This window comes from Neodiprion fabricii, chromosome 6 (genome assembly GCF_021155785.1).
Source record: "Neodiprion fabricii isolate iyNeoFabr1 chromosome 6, iyNeoFabr1.1, whole genome shotgun sequence".
Taxonomy (NCBI): domain Eukaryota; kingdom Metazoa; phylum Arthropoda; class Insecta; order Hymenoptera; family Diprionidae; genus Neodiprion; species Neodiprion fabricii.
In genome coordinates this window covers 11,477,446-11,502,244 of record NC_060244.1, presented here as the reverse complement: position 1 = coordinate 11,502,244, position 24,799 = coordinate 11,477,446, and the positions used below count along the sequence as shown (strand labels likewise).

Here is a 24,799-nt window from a genome sequence, read left to right as displayed (position 1 = left end):
GAATTACAATTAAGTATACACGTCATTGTGCGATGCAATCAGCGAATATTTTTTATCGCAGCAGGAAACCAATTATATGCGCATTTGGCTTTGTACTATGTTTCAGCTAGTGAGTCTTGAGCTAAATATTCGATGCAGATGAACTTACGTTAATGTATACGTGTATGTGTGTCATGATTTTTTTTTATTTTACTTTCAAAATTTTATACAGAATAATATCACAAAAGGAATGTTCTCATTTTGTATTGAAAATCAACTGCAATGAATCATTTGCAAGGAAGGCAAAGTGGCGCATTTCAATATTATAATCGAAAAAATTTAGAGTTCTGGGATCTCGACGATGGAATTTAATCGGCTGTGCAGTCACGTGAATGTCTATAAAGATAAGCTCAAGTTTTCTTTGCGGTGAACGATCGCGGTTTGTAATTGCAAATCTTGTCAATTACGTCGTTTTGACACCTTTTTTTCCCTTACGCATGTATTTTTATGGGAAGTTCGGGCAATTTAAAACAGATACGTAAATGCGTATCAATATGTATGTATAATACATATTCTGTATTCTTAAGGCAAAGCATGTAGGTTATTAATTTCGTAAAGCTTATCCGTCCTCTTGAATACGTCGGCAGTAACTTGTAACATTTTTGGTAATACATCTAGGTTACGTTGAACGTTGTCTCCGCAAACCTGTGAAAATTTACAAATATGTTGATACTTGAAAAATAGTGCTCTTAAGATTATCTACAAAGTCATACAAAGTGATACAAATATGATAAATTTTCGGTTTAATTGAATAAATTTGCGGATGCCGATTACTATCGCTGTCTGAAATATTTTGAAAGACTTATTGATTCAAGAAAAGGCTCAATTATATCATGTTATAATGATTCTTTTTCACAGCGTCCATTTTCCGCTAAAAATAAAGTCACCTAGTAAAAAGTCAAGAACCGCTAATCTACTGGAAGATTTTTAATTTTTAATGCTTCAAGACGGTATACTATATTTGAAAATAACAACCGTAAGACGAAGGAATTCCGAGGCATTCGTTAATTACCATTTCAAAACTGCAGTGTCTCACGATATAATAAATTCAAGTTAAAAAAAAAAAAAAATTTGCAATCAAACCAAAAAATATAGAAGCGTATAGTGTAAGGAGTTAAATGTACGGTTAGATCAATTTTTTTTTTTTTAATAATCGAATTTTTTACTCTACAGGCCTATTCAAGTTTGAGTTTGATTTCTCTACTTATAAGCTTGTTCCGAATATATGCCAACAATGTAACATTTCGTAAAACTTTTTTTTTAAAGAATTTCTAAACTGAGAGGATTAAATGAACTCGAGTCAAGAAATGAAAAGTTAGATTTTTTATATACTTGCATTATAGTATACGAGATCGATTGTCAGCAATTCACATAATCAAGATACCTATAAATAACCAAATTATCACTCTTTTGCATTAAAATACGATCGATAAAGAGATTGGATGAATGATAAATTTGTTAAGAGATTCAGATCGGTAAACTACTCGGTCTGATCATATTCACTAAAGTCGAATTCTCGAGTGCATACCTTTTTAAATAAAAGTTCTCTTGTCGGCATGGCATACATGGCAACAACCGCACCCTTTCGTATAATCCATGGATGGTGTTTGGCAAGTGTTTTGTTATACGCGTCTTGACAGCATGCCGATGTTTTATCACCGTCCGACAACTCGCCTAATTGTCGTAAAAATTCCGAGATGAAGTCTGAAATTCAAAGGCGACAAACATCTCACTCAATTAAGTTAGAAATATGGAAATATGTCGGAGGAATCGAACGCGCTAGTTTCATATACGTTAATTAAATAATTCAGAATTTGAAAATATGAAAACTTTCAGTAAGCTCGATCTATTTACCCAGGCCTCTGTGGAGTCTCAGTAACGTACGACTACCGTTCGTGTAGTCTGCCTTCTGTAATAAATTATTCTCCGTCTCATGTTGTATCATCGATTTTATTGTGACAAAATTTTCCTCATCCTTGGAAATCAGCTCGGCCAAAATATCTATTTTCTGTTTCAAGTCCGAAGAGACAAAGCTGAATACCGAGCCCATAAGTTGAAAGAATCTGCGGGACAAATAGACAACGGTAGTTGAAATTCGAACGTTTCGATTTCGACCTAATCGGGAACGTGTAACACGTGTCACGTGGTCCCAACAGTTAACACGGATCCCATAGGCGTAAAGATAGCTGTTGGCTGTCAGCGCCAGCAGACTATGAAGTAACCTTGGCCCGGGAAAATATTCAGAGTATGGATATTCAAGGGTCTTAAACTCACTTGTAAAGTTCGTTGTAGGCCGCGAGGTACATTTTAATGTCCACGTCATCGTCCTGTATTAATGCCCGGTCGAAATTGTCGTGGACAGTCCGTAAATCGAAGAGAACAAGCTCTGACCCCTCTGCCATTTTGAGTACGGTAGGCTATTGCCAACGAAGCTTGAATCCCAAGCCGCGGCTGCGCGTTGCCGACTCCGGAACATTCAAATGTCGCCTCGTTCTTCGCTCAACGTTATTCTGCGTGTATGTGCGCCTACGCAATATGCGCTTGCACGTATGCTGATTATTTGCGATAACGTGTTTCGCTGCAGACTTGCAGATCAAGATCCGTGTGCTAGGACTAATCTTGTTACCACCAATCGCGTCATATCAATGGAGCGATGAAAGTCGTAGATGGAATCTCACGTCTGGTACCACAGCGCCAATAATTCGACGGTCCCTAATAAAATTCACTCAACTTTAGAGAGGCTGATTATAAAAGACCTAACTCTCGCGTGACGATTGTAATTCAAGTAACTATACGGATCCTGATGATAAAACAGTTAACTTCTGTGTATAATACAAGACGAATTTTATGGTTGGTCAAGTCCCATTTGATATATAGCATAGTGCGACGTTGATCCTGGCGTATTGTTCCGATAGTGTACGAACGAGAAGTTTGTCATTTCTCCAATTTTCGCTGTAAATAAAAATTATAACACTTCGGAGAAATTGCTGAAAATTTCAGAAGTTTAGAATAAATTTTGAGCAAAACGCAGAAAAAAGATGCATTCTGTCAGCGTGAGAAAATTGTTTATCTGAAACTTTTCAAAACTACTTTAATGCGCTTCTTAATAATTACTTGCACTTTATACTTTTGCGTCAGGTGCTTCAAAATTGTAATAAATATTCTCGGTAAGTTATATAGCAATTCGGGGAGAAATTTAGGCTCAGATGCGCTATGCTAGCAATCGTCTCAGAATCAAATTCTTGCTATCATCTTTATTCTCAATTTTCTTCTAAAAGCGAAATCCAAATAATTTATGCCCAACGAATAATTTGCGTTTGCCAGTTACACAGATTTCTAAGTTTTTCAAATTAAAAAAAAAAAAAAAAAACTGGCAGACAATTGTATCCATATGCATAATGATTTCTCGCAATGTGACTACTCAGGTACGTATATTTCAAATCTTATCGTAGGCTTACTTGCCGCAGAGATATTTTATAATATTACTCACATTAAGAAATTATCAGAACACTGCAGTTGCAAGATCTAAACAAACAGTAAATAATTTCTGAGTAACTATAAGACGTGACGCATTTATGATCAATGTATGATGACGTGATCGTTGCAACGTGCAAATCTTTGTTCGAGGAACAAGTTTTATCGAGAAACATATGTTGAAAAATTTCTACTAAAGAGAACCCTGACCAAGAAAAGCATAACAAACTCCATTTTCTACGTTTAAAATAAGAATAATTTCATCACTATAAATTAGGTCCACAGTTTCGACGTCAGTTTTCGAAAGATCAGTTAATAATGATAATGGAGTTTTACGTGACATGCGCAGTCGTTGATACGTATAGAACAATTCAATGTAGCACGTGGTACGGGAATATGTATAGGTATATGATATATATATATATATATATTTCACCGATTAGAAAGTACGTCGATGTAGTTTCTACGCGTAGGATATTAAATACTTTTAGTAATCTTCCAGATGTACATAATACACTCGCAAGACGATACACTATAATATAACGGTATAAACACATGCTTAAATAACAAACACTCACCCGCAAACTTTTCACAACAGAGACGTGTGTAAACGGAGCTTTTATTAATAATGGTATAAGACATTTGAAATGAAGAAAAATCGATATATGCTTTATTTAAATAATATATAATAATACTAATAATAGTAGTAATAATAAAGTACAAATATACACGACATATTTACACGTTTAAAAAAAGAACGCCTAACGAATACAGACAATCGATCATATTATATTCAAATGTGAAAATAGTTACCCAGTATCCGCGTATAATGCATACATAGTACATATACTTGCATATGCAACACAACCCTATTACAACACGATACTGCGTAAAAAGGCAAAACAGCAAATATCACGCCTCGAAATAATTTCCAAATTAAGCCAATTCAGATAAACTCCGAGACAAATATTCTTTTGAAATCAGGGGCTGAGCCGCCTATGTCGTGCCTGCAAAGTTCTCCGTTATCCAGATAGCTGATACCAGAATCTTTCAATACGTTGCGAAGGCTTTCGACGGATAGAGCAAGATCTTTGTTACTGACAGTTAATTTGTCGAGATCATTCATCGAGTATCCAGCGGTTATTTTATTCTTCAAATGATACGAATGTATCGTCGGCTTGGAAAGATTCCGGGCGTTCCTCGAGCCGGGTGAATTATCGGCGAAAGCGGAAGCGTTAGTTTTTGAAGACTTGGAAGATTTCTTGTCTATAATCTTCGGCGTGAATGACCGCATGCTGCTGCAGGCATCGGAGTTTCCGGTTCTCTTCGATCCGCCGATATCCACCCTCGCGGGTTCCTGACGTTGGTAAAACTCGAAGTCATCGTTTGCGACGGTCGTCACCGAGCAGCAACTCCTGCAGGAGCTAATCGTGTCTCCGAAATCTCGGAACTCGTCGTCGAGGTCGCAACTCTCGTCGTCGGAGGTGTCGTAGCCTCCGGAGGCCTCGACGCTGCCGTAATGGAGCTCGAATACGGAGGGGTAGCATCCCTTGCCCTTGACGTAGGTCCTCGAGTCGCCCTCGAGGCCGCAAACCGCGTTTCCGCTCGACTCGTCGAAGCTCTGGTTCCGGCGCATCGGCTTCCTGCCGCGATTCGGTATCTCGTGAATCTCCGTGCACGAGTTGTACTTGAATTTTGCGTCCAGGCTTTTCTCCAGCCTTGAACAATTCTCGAGGCCGACTGTGACCTTCGGAACGTGAAGACGAGGACCCTCTTCGCATATCTGACCCAGACTCCCCTTTATGTAGTGATTCCGAGGAGCGTTTCCGGGCCCGGATCCCGGCCTGGCGATCGCGGTGACGCCGTCGTCGAGCTGCACGAGGTTCTCCATGTTCTGACCGAAGACGTCCGTGCTGCTGATCTTCCGCTTGCTGCCGAACTCGAAGTTCTCGTTTATCCGTATTCTGTCCGGCTTCTGCTGCTGTTGCTGGTCGCTCGATACCTTTCCCTTCTGCGAGCCTATCCTCGAGTCTTTGCGGGGCTCAAACGTCGAACTTGTGAACGAGGTCAATTCCGCCGGGAGGGACGAGTAGGCATTTTCATCGTGAGACTGTGACCTTGGATAGTGCTGTATTCCCATCGTTATAGTACCGTTTCTTCCTATAAATGGGAGGAGATTCGTGATTTATCGAATGAACTTTGATCGGAAGATTTGCTGCAGTTACGAGTACATATGTGGGACTCTCTTTTTCTCTCTCTTTCTCTCTCTCTCTCTCTCTCTCTTAGCTGGATTAGTACCGGTTAAAATTCAAAACATGTAAACAAATTAGCAGTAACGCATCTTGAATTTAAAATCATCCTGCAGTCAAGATGTAGGTCGGCATATTTTTTGTCAGCTTGGAAAACCAAGAACCGCGTCGTGTTATAGGAATTAATGGAAAAAGCATATTGTGCGTAGAAGTGAAGATAAACAATTGTCGTTACGACGTCCACCGTCTCATTCTCATATATCGATGGAAAATATATTTCCGAGGCACCGTTTTTGATCTGTGGGTATTTAACTGAATCTCTGCGTTAGAAAAAAATTCTATTTGGCATTCTCAGTTATTAGGATATACGAATTACTAGTTATCTGGTTCACAAGTTTAGCTAAAAATAGACAAAAGAAAACTAAGCACTTCATGGGTATGTTGAAAAGAAAATTCGAATCGGTATTGACGAAAATAAAAATAATGGTGCCAAGTAGTTTCACAACTTCGGAATCTGAGTGGTCGGGATTAATTAAAAAATGCTCTCAACTTTATGATGGCCATATCTAAATGTTTTACTGATAGTCTTTGGAATTGAAAATCCAATTTTTAAATATTCATGACCATGCCGTAAAACGTCTCAATATTCTTACGACTTCGGATTTTGGAAGAAGCTTTTTTAACCCGAATCAGTCTGAATGATCTTTTGATGAAGCTACGTTAAATCCATTCAAGGTTCGAAAATTCATCAATAAATTTTTTTTGTGGGATCCTGTAACCTTGCAATCGTTAAATTGAAAACAATAGGAATTTGGAGACGAGGTTGAAACAAACCGCACAGAAACGCGCTAATATACATGTATACATATATCTATAAACAAATAGTTTGACGCATGCATACAGTGTAAAAAAACATTAGATATAGTATAAGAAATAAAGTATATACCTCTATTTTGGTGGTTATGCAACCTTCCATAGAGACTCCCATTAGTTAGTGGAAATTTTAAGCCATGATTCAAATTTAACTGCAACTTATATTCGGCGTCCTGTTCGAAATGTCTGAATTTTCCATCGATACCACCTGAAGCAAAAATAGAATTCCGCAGACGAAAGTAGGTTTTACGCTGAACTTAATAGGCATGTAATAGAAACAATCACACAGTGCAGCCACATGTACGGTTTCTTTGTCAACTATACAGGCCACTTCGCTGTCAACCTCTCGAACCTCTGTTATACGATCCACAATACTGTAACACTAGTTGAGAAAACTAGCGGTGACATTTTCCCAAATTTTTATGTTTTATTTGAACAGTAACCCCAGATTTTGAATATGAGATGAAAATTACCGTTGAACTCGGACGACTGTTAGGCTCAACAATTTGACAGTTTGATTGAAAGAGTAACCCAGTTGACGAAGAAAGCACCATAAGAATTAGAAAAGTCATGCAACTTTGCCATAGAAGATATTATAATATCGTATGTATGCAGTAACAGCAGTAAAGCGTCTATGAAAATCACAGTTAGTCACAGTTTGTCCATCTCAAGACACCAACGCCTACCTTACTTGGGCATGTACGGACCTATAGTAGGTATCATAAGTCAAATTTACCGTAATCCACGAGAAGGCATGAAACTAACCTTTCCAACTTTTTACATATTTTTCATCACTAATGGCGAATTGCCGTGTCACGTGCCCTTACGGAAATTAATATTAAACCTACGCACGAGTGGAATGTGCGTAATATTTTGTGGTCAAGAGTTAAACGTCTATGCAAGCCTATTTTGGCCTAGAAATATTCTTAATATTCCGTTACGCGTGATCACAGCGCTCGTTATTAGATGCACAGTGCCTTCGTAACCCATTACATGCCTACCTATATTATTATATACGCGTTGTAGACAACTATGCGTGTATAATAAAGCAGTTCACAGTCGTCATGCTCATTAACATCAAGCGCGTTTAATGGGCTATGTACGTGTATCGTGCTTGCCATTGCAAGGTAGGTTATACGTACGAAAAAAAGCTTCAAACGAACAAAGTTGTACAGCCCGGAGGAAAATAGGTATCACCCGGTGAATCGAACAACTTATTCTCATTATAACTGTTCGTTTCGCGTTGATGCCTACTTACCGAGGTAATATCCAAATATCGCCTACTTGGATACATATTATTTATTTAAGTTTCAGGTGATTTTTTTTTCCTTCAATCATTTCGCTTGTAATTTATGCAGCGATTAACATTCCCGATATTAAATTATATAAAGAAGTTCTTCCAAGATTTAAAACGATCCTAACATAACAGTTACACCGCGAACTGTTATTTCAATGACCGTGAACCTTCCGCGGTTAAAGTTCGCGCGGCAAGTTTAATTGGCTGATGGTTAAATTTTACGAGGCAATAAAATTATGGACGTTACTGCAACTTTATAAGTATATACAATATACCTATACTTACAGTTGTTTATTTATATTAGGCCAAGTACCCGTATCGCAAAAAATATGTACAAAACAGAATTTATTTTTCAATTTTTCAGCCTTTATTCTCTTGTCAATCAATTTTCATCTTTCTTTTTATTTTTCATCAGACCTCCATCCGCAGGGACGGTATAACTGTTGTTGGTTGGCAACATTCTTTCGTAACTTCGCAGCAAGTGGAACGTTTCAATACGGTTTCGTTCTGTTAATAAATGTAGAGATAACTCCTCCTGGCACTCAAACGCAGGTATATTCTACTTAGGTAGAATGATCAACAATCGGATCGCAATTTTGTGTATTGCAAAGAGAATAGTTGTTCGTATGTAAACGATTAAATGATCTTACGGTATGTATCATCAGATGTGGTATATATAGGCGGCGATCATTCGGCGAAAAGAACAAGAACACGATGCAAAAGTAAATGGAGAATGTAACGAAGAAGCGATAACCAAGTTGAAAGCTGTTTGAACAAACCGAATAATGTAGAGAAATACGGAATTGGCGTATCATTATTATTCCTACTGTTGTAATATTCGAGTTACGTATTTACCGTGTGATAATTTCCCTGCGTGATCCTGCTTCGTGTAAACTTTGGCAACGTAGTGGCAGAACATCTTGTCGAAAATTGCCAAACAAATTGGAAGTAAAACATCCTGAAGTAGCGGTAGCCACGTGGCTATATTTTGTGGTGTACAAAAGCCTCGCAGTAGTTCCGGTCTTATGGAGATCACCTGTAAAGGAATTTCATATACTTTTTCTCACTTCCTCAACTCGTGATAAAATCAAAATTGATTTCATTATGAAAGCAAACGAATTGAAAATATTTTTTATTCGTGTATTTCGCAAATACTTGTCGCCGTTGAAAATCAACAATTTAAAAGCTGTATAATAACTTATGTAGAGCCGCCCTCCTTGGCGGAATAAACTTAATTATAATTCAGAATCATCCGTTCTATGTTTATCCGTACACGGAGGTACGTCATACTGAGGTAGAATACGCAGGCGTGTAATGCGCGTAGAATTACAAGTTTCGAATGAGAGAAATCGTAAAGTGAGTCGAGATAGTTGCAGGTACACCGCGCGTATAGCGTTATGTTATACGCGTAGCAAGTTAGCAACACCGCGAGTACAAGCCGTTGCACCGCGCTTACAAAATTGTTACTCACAGATTTCGCTTTCAGATTAAAACTAAAGCGAAGAAAAAAACGTAAAATCGTAATAAATGAAAACGGCGGTGCAACGGAAAACGATTTGAAAATGGTAAAACAATGTGAAATAAAATGCAGTTCAATTAGGACGCGATGGTTTCCCAGGAGTTTCGATTCAATTTATAATTCATTTAATTATCTTCTGCCCAGGTAGCCGGGCATTATATGCCTCCCACACACACAGACGCACACGCAGAAGCCGGGGAAAGCATATAACATATTTAATTCTACCTCACAGTGCTTGTGCACCGAACCCGAACGAGCCCACACGCACGCACAAGCCCAATAGTAATGAACACGTGTCAGCCCTTGCATTATGTGCAAACACGCGTGCAGCACGGAGCATAATACAATTTACAAATAATGTTCAGCCAAACGTGGTATTTTCAGTGGTTCGCGACGCTGGATGTAACGGCAGCATTAATTATATTGCGGTAGAAATATAATTTCGAAAATAGCTGACTGAAATGCCTGATGATAAATTAGAACGGGAAACAAGTCGGTTGCAGGTGTCGCTGAAGCATCGCGAGTGCACGGTGCAATTGCTAGGCGAAACTTTCGGTTTTAAACAATCCGTAGATTTAATTGTGCACAAGTGAAAACGCAAAATACACTTTCGAACTGCGGGATGAATCTGGTTGCGGACGCACACGCTATATGTTTTTGGTTCAGTAGATACGTTTCTATAGGCATTTCGTCATGTGGCGATTTATAAAAAAACTTCATTCAAAATACCTTTACATTCAGTTCAAGACACCGAAGAGAACAGAAAAAAGAAAATAACCAACCGTCGACATTCTTTCGCAATCAATTTACACCAAGACAATTATCATCAACCCGTCAATGCCGCCTGTCATGTGAAATCACTTAATTCAAAAAGCACCTATATTACACGTATACCTGATTGAAATTTATACATTTCAAAAGAAATGATGGTATAATATACAATACTTCTTGTGCAAGTAGGACTATTCATCTGATTCGTGCATGAGTTTTATTTTAGAATGTATGAATATTAAATTATACAGACAAGAATTTGCTTCGATCAACGAACCCAAAATACCACAGAGATCAAAATAACGGCTCGTGTCGCTGTCTGTCTTACGAATTATAATGGGAATGCGACTTCGCTACTGAAAGACGCCACACGTATAGCTGGGACGAACTCTCTTATAATGAGCATCAATTTGCATATTCTTTTTTCTGCAATCAAAATTAATTCAACAAGACGTAAACACTGTCGTCTCATCATTGATAACAGCTAGTGATGATCAATTTTTCAATTATCCCGAAACACTTATCACGTATCGCGTGGATGATCCAAGACGTCAAACAAGAACAATAAAAAAAAAAATAAAAATACTTCATCATCGATCACATATATTTCGCATCGATACAGGTATCGGGAGTTGCCGCTACATTAAGCGAAACGAACTTCTCATGTTTCAAATTAATAGCAACACTTGTTGGACTCGAACGAACCGGTCAAAATATGTAAATAAATTGTATGTTCGTCGAATTGAAGTATCCAAAAAATGTGGTTCTTTTTTACGCGTAAAACAGAGTTCAATATACCGTCGGTCGGAGGAATAACATGCCGTTGACTTGCAGGTGGGTTAAACCGATCGTAGTATAAACTTTTTTCAAAATCTAACTATTTTCTAATCCGTGTTCTCTCTACGCTTGATGGTGTCAAGGCAATAGCCGGGCAAACCGAGGTACAGAATGAATCCATATACACGCGCTCATTTGATTTGGCGACAAAAAATCAACGAGCGTACCCATTACAGGATACTATACGTGGTTAGACGAAGGTTCCAACGACTTCCGTCGCCGGTGGATTCAGTCATTGGAAATCCTTATTTTATAATTACTTCTTTTGCGCTAGCGCAGATCGTGTCGCTTTCTTGATTACGTTGCGAGGTTTGTACAAGTAGGTATGTTTGTATCCGAAACTTAACGCGGACACTCGTAAGCGAGATATTATAGGTACGTGTGGCTGAAAGCACGCATGGCTTCATCCTCGAGAGGCCTTTCGCTGCACAACCATCGAACCATTCCACATCCAACCTGATCGAATCGCGATGCGATCTCAAGACCTCGAGGTACTCAAGGATACCGAGATCTTCGCCGAACACCATCCGCCCCGATCGGTAATCAGGAATAAAACTTTTTACCGCGTAATATAATTTCGGCTTAGCCACTTGCACGCCGTACGCGAGTCGAAAGTTTCACGGTTGGCTTAATTCGCGATTCGACCGCTCCGAGTCCTATAACGTTACATGGCGGCCGAGTTAAACCGAGTTACGAAATATTGGCTTGGCCCTGGCGAGCAATAATTGGCAAAAAGATACCCTCTCACCGTGCGGGCGGAATTCGAACGACGCGCGTCAACTGTTGAGTAACCATGATACCGGGCACAAGATACAACTCAAAAATTTCAATTACCAGCACTGGAATGTGGTTGCAGATATAGCAGACAAACAGAACGCTGTAGACCGTTGAATGGCTGTTGTTCTCATCCACCACCTTTTTCTTCCTGAGGCAGGCTCTACTGTTCGTCGAACTGCTCGTGCAGGACACACTCGAAGGATCCCACGTCCGATCCTGAGGACACTCGAACCCTGATGAATTTTTCGAGCTTAGGTCGGACAGGTCGGAGACGCTTTTCAGGAGCTCGTTCTTCGGTTTGGCGCATATGTCCTTGTAGAAGGTCACGAAGAGGCTCAGGATCGACGTCAACATGAGCAGACCTCGCAGGGAGTTGAAGAAGATTCCGTACTTAGGTGAGAGTTCGTGGGCTACGAAGACGCAGGTGTCGGGCTGGAAGTTCAGGACACCCGTCACGCCAATGCAGGCCGACAGAATGCTCATACTCAACAAGTGATACTTCAGGTGATTCTTCGTCACTTCCTCGCAGCTTATTGCCGCGAAAATTGCAATAGTCGTTAGCGACAACTCCTGTAATATGCTCGACGAGTTCAGCATCCATACCAAAGTTGAGCATAATTCTGCAACAGAAGACACGGTTAGTTGACCGTCAACTACCAGAGAAGGTCACTCGAGTCCTGACGAGGACATTTTCCTGTTCCAGAATGAGGCAGCTTGATTTATACATTTCCTAAAAATTCCTTGCGTGCAAACCTATTTTGGAGATTACTCTTTTGGAATTGAACATATCTGGTCCATTCCCACGGCGAGTAAAAGCAATTAACACTTCGTCTAGTTCTGTTGAGTAAGTTTGAGTTACACTCATTGGCAAGGTCGCATCTTGTTTTTTGTATTCGCTATATGCCAGTTTAAAGACAAGACGCGATCGCAGAAAAACACAGCGAAAAAGAACTGTTGCCAATAATGTATGAACGAATCCTTTCAGGTGGGTTGGACATTTGTTAAACAGCTGTCTCTACCATACTTCCTGACATTGGATTGTGAAAAAGCTAAATCCCTGAGGTTTTCCGGTTTTCCAAATCAGTGGATACTCTCACTCTAATGTAAGACCAACCTTGTAGCTTTTGAGTAAGGTGTGTTAATACGAAATCGTTAAAACTTTGGTAAATCGTCCTAAAATAAGATTTCGGAAAAAATTTGGAATCTTTTTTAACGACACCGTTTTGATTTTTGATAAACAATTGACCACTTAGATTTTTTTTCACCTTGGTGATCCGTGCGAAAAAATCATGCGATGATTCAATTCAAATTGAAACATTTTTCAAACATTCAAGTGTTGATATATCCTGGAAATGTCTAAATTTTTATGAAATTTCACCATACCAAAAACTTTTTTGATACTTGTTCTTATAAGAAAGCTGCAATTGTAAGCCGGACTTGACAACCGTATCAATATGTTTTTGTTTATTCTGAATTCGAATCTGATGTCAGACATGCTCCATCACCCCTAGATTTTGAGTTATATGTGGGGTATTTCACTCTAACTTGCGCATCGAAAAATCTTACAGTGTTCGAGGTCGACGAACGACCGTTTTAGGCAGGAGTACTTAAAATTTGGGGTTGATGGAACAATTCTAACCACATATTCGGATTCAACACGGCTAAAATATAAAGGTGTGGTGTTCTAGTCCACCGGACAAGACACTTTTTGTAATTCATGTCTTACATGATATATTGCGAAATTTTTCATGGTTCCAGGGATAAAATGTCAGAGTAATCGAAATATGATAAATGCAATTTCAGCAACTTTCATCTCTACGTTCCTGTTTACAGATTTGTTTAAAGACAATAAAAAAAATTCCAAAGACTGGTAAAGACCTTATGGAAAATATTTGCGAAAAACGCTCACGCTTTAACCACATCACTGTGAGGTGAATATTTTTACCGATGCGATGTTACGTACCTCCAAAATGATTGACTGGTCTTATAAGCTTAAGAATGGCGTAGAAAAGCAGGGCCAGTTGGTGAATGAGGCTCTGGGCGAGTACGGCGACCACTAAAAGATCGATTCTTCGTTTACCCGACGACGGCTGGTTCTGGTAGATCAAAAGAGTCCAGGAAATCAATAGAACGCATATAGGTGACCCGACACACGTGGCGAGCCATTCGCTAACTTCGCTTCGCATTTCTGAAACCAAAACGGAAAAGTAAAATTAGTCCAGTGTTCGAAGTTCAAAGAAGCAGTTTCACGAGATGACCTCGTTACGTGTGCTTCGATAAAGTCAAATGTACACGGAGAGAGAAAAGTCGTTAAATTAACCGAATCGATTTAGTTGGATAGAAAATTGTTGCTTTGATCATTATTTTGTGAAAATTAATATACCGTAGCTGACATAATAAATTCTGTCACGTGAAAACAACCAAACGAGTTATTCGAACTATGCGGTTAATTTCATTCAAAATTTGATACGTCCAAACGATATTTAGCTGTGTGAACTCAATGATTTGGTTGAAGAAGGGTTGAACGCGTGCAATCGCTTTAACTAAATACTTTTTTGCCGTCGAAAAATTCAGTATTCCGCGGAGTCAAATTTGATCCTCTCGAATCAACCCCTGCATGCGATTTGGTAAACAAATTGATTTCGTCAAACTAAGTGATTTTTATTCTTTCCGTTAAAAATTATACATTGTTCAATACGTATAGTTGAACGAACTAAATATGCCTTTTGTTAGGAACTTTTGATGATCGAAACAAACAAATCAAGTCTTAGCCTAAACAAATCTACATTTTGTAGGTATCACTTGTTCCATTGATCCAAGTCAGCGAATATAATTCGAATAAGCGCAAATACTTTTGCTGATTCAAATGTACGTATCAGTCGAAAGAACAACAAAATTTCCACGCAAATAGTCCAATGAATCTATCTACAATCACGAATAGGCCAATAAATTTAGCTACTTTTGAATATTTCGTTGGTCGAAAGAAAACCACAAAAGTCCAGCTGGAAAAACATAAAGGTGATGAAATTTAAGTTTTCAGTGCGTTGGGCCAATGATACAAACGAAATTTTTATGTCGAATAAATATTTTACTGATTGGAAGCATTTTATTCCATACGTGAACTGTTTCATCGACTTTTTCACTGCTTTCAAATTGTTGAAATAACGATGAAATCCGTACAGTTTTGTACAAAATCGTTTCATGTCACCTGGCAATAGCTTCGTAGCATTGAAATAAATGTATCTCGTCATCTAAGTGAGCAAAAGTTAACCCGAAGTTTGTGCGATAGTTTGGCGTATCGGATACAATAGTTCATCTAATATATAAAATACATAAAAAAAAGGTGTGCAATTCGTGTAGGATGATAACTATTTCCGAGCGGTCCTTGGTTGAAATCCCGATAAAAATCATGCGGTGTTCAATTGGAAAATAATATTGCGTTCTATCCGACTTGCGAACAATTACAAGTTATTTGCGTTACTGAAAATTCTGCCAACTGCCGTAATTAGGCTATACATTTCAGTTTTATTTTTGGTTAGAACCATTCCAATAATTTTTGCAGGACTTCCTTTCACTCCATGATTCATGGTCATTCTTGTCAATCGAAGCTTATAATAATTCTAGTAAAACATTACTTTACTTTATAACCTGAGAATTTGTTTATGCACACGATACGTCAACAAATAAGTTGTTTGAATCGATGATTGAAACACTAGACTGAACTGAATGTTCAGTTCCTCGTACCTAACTGTGATTTATCCAACTAAACATTCAGTTTCGTTAACTGAGATTTTTTTAAACCAACAGAATATATTCTTGCATTGATGAAAGAATTGTTGGATCAAAAGGCAGGATATTCAGATTAACAAAGTAATTTTCATTTTAACTATATAATACAGGTCGTTCAACTTAATATTTTTTATTTAGTTTGTGCAACTTATTGCTGTATTGTTGTAATAACTAAATATTCGTTTAGCCGCCCGTGAACTCCGCATTTGATTGACCGAAACAATTTCTTATTTTGATTTAACGCCTTTTTTCTCTCAGTGTAATAAAAATCGATATAAATTGTACTCGATTCCAACTATTAAATTAAATTACTTCAGAATGTGTTTCTGCAAATTATGTCATAATTTGTTGTTTAATACAACATTTGCAATTTTTCATTCGACGTTTGGTGACGTTAAAGTTACCAACTTGGACTGCGTATACATAATATTTCCTTTCTCCTCACAAGTTTCTTGAATAAATTTGGTTCTGAGGCAATATCTGTTAGAGAAATTGTCCAATACCAAGTTACATATCCAGGAGTGGTAAATTTTTCTGTATTGATCCACTCTCTCAAAGATCATTCGGCGCATAGCCTGATTAATAGACGTTAGATAGTGTATAGGAATTATGTAAAAAGTGTCCCTCATCACTTTCGCGAGAAAATTATTGCCTTTAAACCTGTGAAAATAGTAAAAACTTGCAAATTCTTTTTGTGAAAATTTAAGCTTTCAATTTAATATTTAAGAGCAATGGAGACAGATTGCGAAAAGTGTCTGTTGCTAAGGGTGGAGAATCACGATGTTGTATAGGTCTTCAAGCAACGATCAACTACGCTTGTTACCGTCGCACTCTCCGATTGGCTTAAAGTTCATACCACGAACCGAAGTAATTCGACCGTTCAAACGCAATATCATTTTCATTGATTTTTACACAGGTAACTCTGCAGGTTTGAAAATTCCATTAGTTCACGGAGTTCCTCAACCATGCAGAGGCTCTTTTTACCTCTTCCAGAAACAACTTACTATTAGGAACGATATTCTCTAGTAAAAACATGAAGTCCGCCAAAGTAGGTAGGTAAATATAACGATGGTAGGAATACGTGAACATCGTCTTAATGAAAGATCGACCGGCTTACATCAAGCTTAGCATCGTATATTTGTTATGCGATATTTTCGTTCCAGATCGATATTGGCGGCATATCGTCCCTCGACATACCGAGGCCATCAGGAAACGCTTGGGAATTGCTACAAGTAAGGAGACGTGGAATGCGGCTTCTTGTCAACTCTTGCGTCTAATGTAAGCTGCACAATCGTCCATGCAGCAGGTTCTTTCCAGGTTTAGCTGATAGGCCATTTCAGTACAGTTTAGCAATTTGTTGGTGCAAATGTTGATACGTCTATTCTGTGATTATGTAAGCCGGAAAACCGACAAGCAACTGCCAACTGGTAACAAGGAAGAAATCGTTCGACGACAGCTATGCCATTTATAGGATTCTTTTACTCTCATTTGTCTCCTGGGCACGTAAGAAGTTTCATACCCGTTGTATATGGATATGCATAAACATTAAATAGAAACACACCGACATAGGCAACTGCACGTGAAAGTGCTCCGAGTCTCGGCTCGAATTCACAATCAAAATGTCTGGCGAACCGACACGATCCTTGATAGTTTATAGCTATAATAATTGTGATCGGCACTGCAGTAGTCGGAAAGTCATTTCTTTGATCAATGGCTGTAATGTAGTGGCGGCAATCATCGCAATGGACAATAGTATAAACATTGAGTCGAGATTTTGAAGAACCACCATACGTTTTTTTTTGTTTTGATGTTTTTCTTTAATGGTCAAATTGGTAAAAAATAGTACCTGTATACGGTGAGAAAAAAACTTAATCACAAGGGATCTGTGGTAAGTTCTTGTACCAGGGTTCGCAGCTTCATCCCAAGCTGATGTAAATATCATATAAACTGTGTTAAACCTATAATAGTTGAAAAAAAATACGTTGAACAAAACTCGTGGATATAGTTGAACAAGCTACCTGAAGTAACCGAGTCTCAAGATTGGAATGTAATTGAATCTTTTCTTGCCGATGGTGTAGGGTACTAAAGCAAAAAGGAGATCAAGCGGACGGTATCGCGCGTTATAAAGTCGAGGAATAGGATCGAGGGAAAAACAGACGTTACAGCAAAATCGTATACCTTAGATACTGCTCTGTATATAATAGCGCACGTAACCTGAAAGTGGGTATTTTTGTGCCGGTGAGTTTTTTGCTCGGACGGTACGTGAGACGTGAATATAGATTGAGCAGGCTTCGTACACGCATGCTAAGCTCGTCCACCGCGAGATGACGATTATTCAAATAAGTAATCAAAAAATGCAAATGCGCGTTTTGGTCCAACCATCCCATCCACATGATCCGCGGCTCACGCCCTCAGCGAGTATACCTATACATAGCTACAGTAACGGTCTTTTCTTTGCAGTAAGTGTATGTATATCAAGTAAGGCTCCTCAAATTCCATGATCTGAAATGTGAGATGGGTTCTGCTGCAGCGATCCAGCCGTGGACTTAATATGACTACTTTGTCAGTAGTCGAGCTTTTCAAAAAGCTTCGAAGGTCGAGAAGTCCGAGTAACGAGGAAGCACCTTTGATCTGAAATACGGCTGGATTTGGAGGCAGTGACGGTAGGCAGCACGATTTTGAACCAAGGTGGAAAGCAAGGCGTAGCTAGCAGGTAGGTATAATTTAGTTGTCAAAGAGGTTGAGGTAAACGTGGTAGTCGGGTAACACCGAAGCGAATAGAAAGTCGAGGTGGCAGTATGTGCAGAGAAGTTGAAAGATGTCGAGTTCCGGAGACCAGTGCATTAATACGTCTATAGAACAACTTCTTGGACGCGCGCTCTTCCGAACAGGCAAATGTATATAGATATATAAGGAATCAGCTATTTGTGGAATCCACGCTTGGATGTTTATACGATATACGCTGCACTTACGGTAACTTCCTAGTTTCTACAATTAATTAACGTTTCGTTAGCTAATGACAGTCGGCGAGCAAGTACGGATAGAGCAACTAACTGCAGCGCCTGCATCAAACGTTACATATATGTACAATGTACATAAGTCGATGGAAAATTAGAAAACTTACTTTAATTATTACTATTGCATAGATAATCGTAAACCGCGTACTGACTTACGTTTGATTGCCGTATTAATATATATATGTATATATATATATATATATATATATATATATATTATCGCAAGTGTATGGGTATACGTCATAGCACGACATTTGTACGGTACATGATGAATAAAAACACTTTTTTATCGGCAGACATATATTTTGTACAGCAATCGCTTGGTCCTCGGAAGTGTAATCGTGTCACAGTATAATGAGAACAGTTACCGTAGAAAATTGATTCACTGCAATGCTACTATCCAGATTATGGATTATTTCAACTCTGATTCTTTAGAGAATGTGCTTTCGGATCACGGATGAACAGAAAATGCTATGCTCTGTCAATTTTGTCTATACGTATAAATAGATTGGATTAAGAAGGTAAATTATTTATTGAATCGTATAAATTTGACAGGTAGTGTCTTAAAAAATAAATCCATGTTTCACTCACAAACGATCGGAGATAAAAACATCTAGAGTCTAATTACGAGCAGCGGGTTTGTCTGGTTTGGTGCAACAACTGCTTTTACTTTGACCGTACCTAACAGCGCAAAGTGACTTACGATAAAATCTGACTTTTACATAATTTATACACTTCAAATTATTATAGTCAACAGCTGCAGTACTTATAAAACAAAACTACGATGCTAACAGATTTCTCTAAGACATGACAACTCTTGAAAGATGTTCCATCATAAGACTACCATTAAAAATTGATGGTCAAATTTAACGAACCTCAATAATGGAATGATTCGATAAACTCCGGACCTAAAAACATTTGTATACTAAACTGGATCACAACCATATCGTTAGTTCAGCTACGCCATTCTTTTTTCGTTATTTCAGTCCGTTGAAGACTTGTAACCGCATGGAAACACGTATCTTGCTCATATCTTCAGAGATAATCGAGATGTGTTTACAGTGCTCGAGTTAAACTGAACGTTCAACCAGTTTTGTTATGAATATAGGTAACCACCAGCGCAAAGAAATAAAGGTACAAAAAGCGCATAAACGCGAGCCAAAAGGAACTTTTCGTACGTGGTCATAATTCAGGATAACGATTACCGTACCCAACAACTTTCTTCTCGTTGCACTTCACACGGCGGAAAGCCATAATGAAGCATGAACTTTTTAAGGCATTCCAATTAATTCGAAAGTCGTGCAGCGAATACCCGAAGGTGCACTCACTCCTACGTATTTCATCGAAACATGAAAAATAAGCTCCGTAAACAACGTGAACTTTCAAGGATGCAGAAAATCTGTACACACGATACAAAACTACCAACACGATATAGAAGCATCGAGGCCTGGGCTTCGAAACGATCGCACGCCTCGCATTCCACCACTAAGATAACAAATAAATGCATCTTATACGTTTGAGTATGGGCATAAGTGTGCATGCATATCGGTGCACACTTGAAATACGTATCGAGAGACTGTGGAGTGGCGCACAACTGCGCCGCGACGTCTTTTCGTCGACGTTAAAACGAAGAGCTGCAGACCAAGCGTCTTAAGACCGAAGGTTTAACCACACATACGCTACGCTGCGTACATGTGTACAATATGCCCTACCGATTGAACTTGTTTAGCGTTGAGAAAAGAGCATTCTTTGTCGATAAAATACCTCCGGCCCAAACTTGAGCCCGATTTCGGGTAGCAAAACAGAAAGAAGGTAAAACAAGCTCTGTACAAATAAGAGTTTTTTTTTTTTTTTTTTTTCTTTAATGGTACCATCAGTGGTTCTCAGGACCCCTAAGCCGCTCGCGTTCTTTAGCTGCGGGCTCTGCGCGATCTCTGAAAAAGCGTACGTCATGGTCCACGAATTCCTAAATCCTCCTGCAGGTATGTTATACGCCGGCCCTTCTCAACGACGCGACGTCGTAAGATGTAGGCTTTTACATTAGGCAGTGTACCCATGCATATTCATGACAAACGAAGTCATACTTGGCACCTAGTTCGATTGGCGGTCATGCAACGCCGAGCATACGGTATTGCACGCATCGAGAGGATCTAAGGATCGTGAGATCGCAGTGCGGGTGTGTCGTTTGTCTCGGTTGGAATGTGGAGGCTTTATACCCGCGGGTCCAAGGTCGTGAAAACAGGACGCAGGCAAGCGTTCAAGACGACATATACTTATAGTATAGCGTAGCGTTATATTTCACGGTTGTTCTGGATTCAGCATAATAGGAGCTGACGACGTATAAGATTCAGTTTATGCTATCCACGGACTGCAAAAGTTCGTATTATTTTTAATTTTTTTTTTTTTTTTTTATCCAGTAGCTGGATGCATTATGGGCAAGAATATACCTTCGGATGGTACAATTCACGATAGGCAAAAAGGACGGCAATTGGCTCGCAATTCGAAGGCGTGCAGCCTTATGGGTATAATTATTTCGATAAAAATAACTTTGGTAAGCCTATTTCTAAAACTTCTTTATATTAACTCGTATCAACGACGAGTCGAGAATATTTTTTCAGGTTTCGTATGTCGAACGATAAATTTTAAATTACCGGGAGATGTTATGTACGTTTACAGTTATTATAATCTTTATCCGAAACCTCAAATCGAGGTAAACTAGGATTTAAATAAAGCTAGGCGAAGAAGTATGCAATAGATCAACTTTACTGCTTATTTATTTATATTTTTAGTATCTTGCCGCTCATTTTAGATGCCGGAGAAGAGATTGCTCGGTGAAAACATGCGCAACTGCGGAATTTCTCTTTTTCAAACCAGCGTGGGTATGTGAGAGATCAGGAAATGTGAGGCAGAAAATTTTTAAGGTGTGTGTACTATGCTTTCTGTAGTTATAGCAGAATCATGCTGTGTGCTTAATAAATGGGGGCAAAGGTCGCAGGCGACTAGAGCGCATGCACGTATGTACGCATTCGCGATATACGCGTACGAAATTGGAACGACCGTCTAATAATTCACTTTCTCTCATAAAAGCTGGGAAAACTTTAAAATCGGAATGAAATTGATAACAATACAAAACTGTAGAACGCGTGATGCTCCCATTGGCAATTGAAAAAGAATTTGAAAAACGATTCGAATGTTTTCCTTCTGAAATTATTTGCAAGGTACTGAGAAGCGAAGCTTACACAAAGCGTTGAATAAGTTGTGACACGAGCTGACAGGCTGTAATAACATAAGAGAAGTATGTCGGAAGCTGAAAGTGGGAATAAGGAATGAACATGCTGAAAAAAACGCGGAACTCGTAGGACCGTTTGGCAAAATTCTCACGACCTTGTCAAGCGTGTCCGCGAAAATTGTATATGCAGTATAACAGTGAGCAATAAATGCAGTGACCCACGCGTGCGGTTGGCGGTCGTTTAATGTGTATATCAAGTACCACGGGGAACGTGGGTTGCAAGTTGACAGCCCAAGCTGGAGGCATTAAGCCGTGCTAATTGCATTAATTGCGAGGTAAGGTCATTGTTGCTAGCGTTGGGAAGGAGGGCGAATTAGCGAACATGCGACAGTTTCATCACAGCTAAATTCAGGACGTTGAAAAAGAAGAAAAATGTTGATTTGCTAAAACATGGTGGACGGAACGATGGACAAGCTTGTTGGAGTGTTGTTGCAAGTTTACTGTTCGCAACGGAAACTGAGAGAAACAAGGGAACAAGAAAGCGCGCGGACATCGCGGACTTGTTTTTAGTAGGACATTTATGTACTTGAATATAGCGTGGGAACCGAGATGGTTAACTGAATTGAAAAAATTGGAAATGGGTAAAACGGATCTATACGCAACGAAACCGAGGAGCTCGTTTACGTTTCGTAACGGTTAAGTTCATCGGCGAAACTTCATGCATTAAGGACCACAACTATTGGGCCGATTTTTGTGTAAAAATTTTTGTTTCCATTCTACCGTTTCCAAAATCACAACGATAAACATTATCATACGTTTCGAGGGCGTAACGTTGGCCTGGCACGCCTTTCGCGATTCTGAAAATGGATGTAAGTTCTTGTATATGAATATGTAGGTACCGCATCACTTACTGGAAATGGTAGCGTTTAACGAAGACGACCGGCTTTCTTGCTGGCTTCGAAAGTCGTCCGCACCGCCAACCGCATCGCCTGGATAAAAATGTCTCCAAGTTTCCCTTGCAGAATTCTCTTCTTACACGTGTGTGTGAGTGTGTAATCTCTCTCCCTCTCTCTCTCTCTCTCTGTCTGTCCCTTTACTCGGTTATTTTATCGACGGATATTATTAGTAAAATATATCCCGCTTCCACTTGTCTCACTATACTTTTTCACTGCATATATGTAAGATTCATCGCGTGGTTCACCGTGTGTCTGATCCTCTAATCAGTTTTGATCATCTTCCGGGGTACCTGCAGCTGGATCCTGCGCCACGTGCAGCCTCATCTTTTCTCGGCGTTCGCTTATTTATTCTTTCCAACAGTTGTCCGATACCACAAAAAGGATTATTAATAGACAATAGATAACGTTAGGCCGAAATCGTATGCCGGATATACAAAGCCGCTGCTCGCTGCACCAGATTATTTCGGGACGTCTTCGATACGGCGCAAGAACCCGAGTCGTTCAAAGTCCGCTCCAAACGCTTTTAGCTCAAGCCCAAGCTCGCACTGTGATCCAGATACAGACTTCAACACTGTCAGGTATTTACGAGTTCCACAATACCGGTCCTCTTTTCTACGTGCGAAAACGATGTTATCACTCATCAGGATAATAATGGGAATAGGAGCGATTTGTTAGGGTTTAAAAAATCGCCAAAACGCGCACCCGTAGACTCTCGGCATGTGATACTCGGAACTTTGTCAAAAATGATACAGTGGCGGGGGAGAGGAGGAAGCCGAAGGAAAGGAGGAGGAAGTTCAATGAATACTTAACAACACGCGCATCACATTTTCCACCCCCGTGACGGGAGTGTAAATAAAAAATAAATAAGAAATTTAAACAAGGGGGTTTCTACACATGACAAACACCGCGCGCTGCAGCTGCATGCAGACACCTCCGCAACTCTCGGGGGCATAGAAGCAGTGGCCACTGGTTCCTCTCACTGGCGATGTGCCGCTGCCGCTGCCAGCAAGCCGCCCCGCTTAGAAGCCCCGAGGCTTACTCTTGGTATACCTATACGTATACCTACACCTAGCAGCACTACTGCTGGGACTGGGACTTGCAACAATCATTTGGGTCAGCAGCACAGCGTGCCGTGTAACAAAGCGAACGTGATTCTCAACTTCTTCGCCTCTCTCGACTCCTTCCAATTCGTTGCCCAATTCCCCCTCTGCGACTCGGCGGCTCTTCGGGTTCCAGACCGGTTCTCGATGCCCCAGCAGCGGCAAATGCATGGCAGGTACGGCTTCGGCCGAACCGCGTTATTATCCTTTTGACATTCATTTATGATGATGTTATCTTTGCTATTTCTTTTTTTTCCATCCGACCTTTCATTCCTTCAACAATGCGACGTCGTTATTGTATCAAATCATTTTACAGCTTATCGGCTTGCGTAAATAATGCGAATTTAATACGGGCAATGTCGGTTTCGACGGTGAAATATCATCTAGGTATCAGCTTCGACCCATAATTAACCGTGATACGGTATTGCGATATAAAAGAATGGAACATTGATCTCAATGGAGATTGTATGGGAATTAGAAAAGTTACTCGTATTCTTAACACAAATATAGATGCATAAAAGTCATTGAACTGAATTTTTTTTTCAACCGTGTACTGTGAGCCGTTTTCTGAAAAGATAAAATAAAAATAATTTCAGAGCAATTTTTGAGGAATCACGACTTTTCTAATTTCTCTAAACAAAAGTGAACTTTTTAATTACGAATAAAAGATTTCATCTTGATGGTATGGTCATTAAAAAGCTTGAAATTTGTTATTACTCTTCTAAACTCATAAATATTAGTAGAGAAAGTGGTCGTAGAAATTTCGACTTTCCAGTGACAAAATAAAACTTTTCACTGAATTCTGATTCTTTAGGTCTTCGAATTAGGCAGAATTAAACATAATTGAAACAAATTGAACTCGATTGAAAAGA

The 24,799-nt window shown here is 39.3% G+C and overlaps 2 protein-coding genes across 4 annotated transcripts; both read right to left on the bottom strand.

The window, feature by feature from the left end:
* Window positions 1-165: 165 nt before the first annotated feature.
* LOC124185392 (ceramide-1-phosphate transfer protein) lies at window positions 166-2,645 on the bottom strand. Of its 2 annotated transcripts, XM_046576109.1 has the most exons (5): window positions 2,314-2,645; window positions 1,894-2,102; window positions 1,568-1,743; window positions 1,376-1,423; window positions 645-684 (listed from the first exon to the last, which is right to left on the bottom strand). In XM_046576109.1, the coding sequence occupies exons 1-4, from the start codon at window positions 2,439-2,441 to the stop codon at window positions 1,415-1,417; spliced, it is 522 nt and encodes a 173-aa protein (XP_046432065.1). In that variant the 5' UTR covers window positions 2,442-2,645; the 3' UTR covers window positions 645-684; window positions 1,376-1,414. The 2 variants fall into 2 exon arrangements, with proteins under 2 accessions (XP_046432064.1, XP_046432065.1); XM_046576108.1 differs by lacking the exon at window positions 1,376-1,423 and having other exon boundaries at window positions 166-684; window positions 2,314-2,639.
* Window positions 2,646-3,965: 1,320 nt separating this feature from the next.
* LOC124185375 lies at window positions 3,966-23,876 on the bottom strand. 2 transcript variants are annotated; one of them, XM_046576080.1, is made up of 6 exons: window positions 22,783-23,875; window positions 13,800-14,024; window positions 11,894-12,456; window positions 8,788-8,968; window positions 6,709-6,843; window positions 3,969-5,673 (listed from the first exon to the last, which is right to left on the bottom strand). In XM_046576080.1, the coding sequence occupies exons 2-6, from the start codon at window positions 14,020-14,022 to the stop codon at window positions 4,460-4,462; spliced, it is 2,316 nt and encodes a 771-aa protein (XP_046432036.1). In that variant the 5' UTR covers window positions 14,023-14,024; window positions 22,783-23,875; the 3' UTR covers window positions 3,969-4,459. The 2 variants fall into 2 exon arrangements, with proteins under 2 accessions (XP_046432037.1, XP_046432036.1); XM_046576081.1 differs by lacking the exon at window positions 6,709-6,843 and having other exon boundaries at window positions 3,966-5,673; window positions 22,783-23,876.
* Window positions 23,877-24,799: the final 923 nt, after the last annotated feature.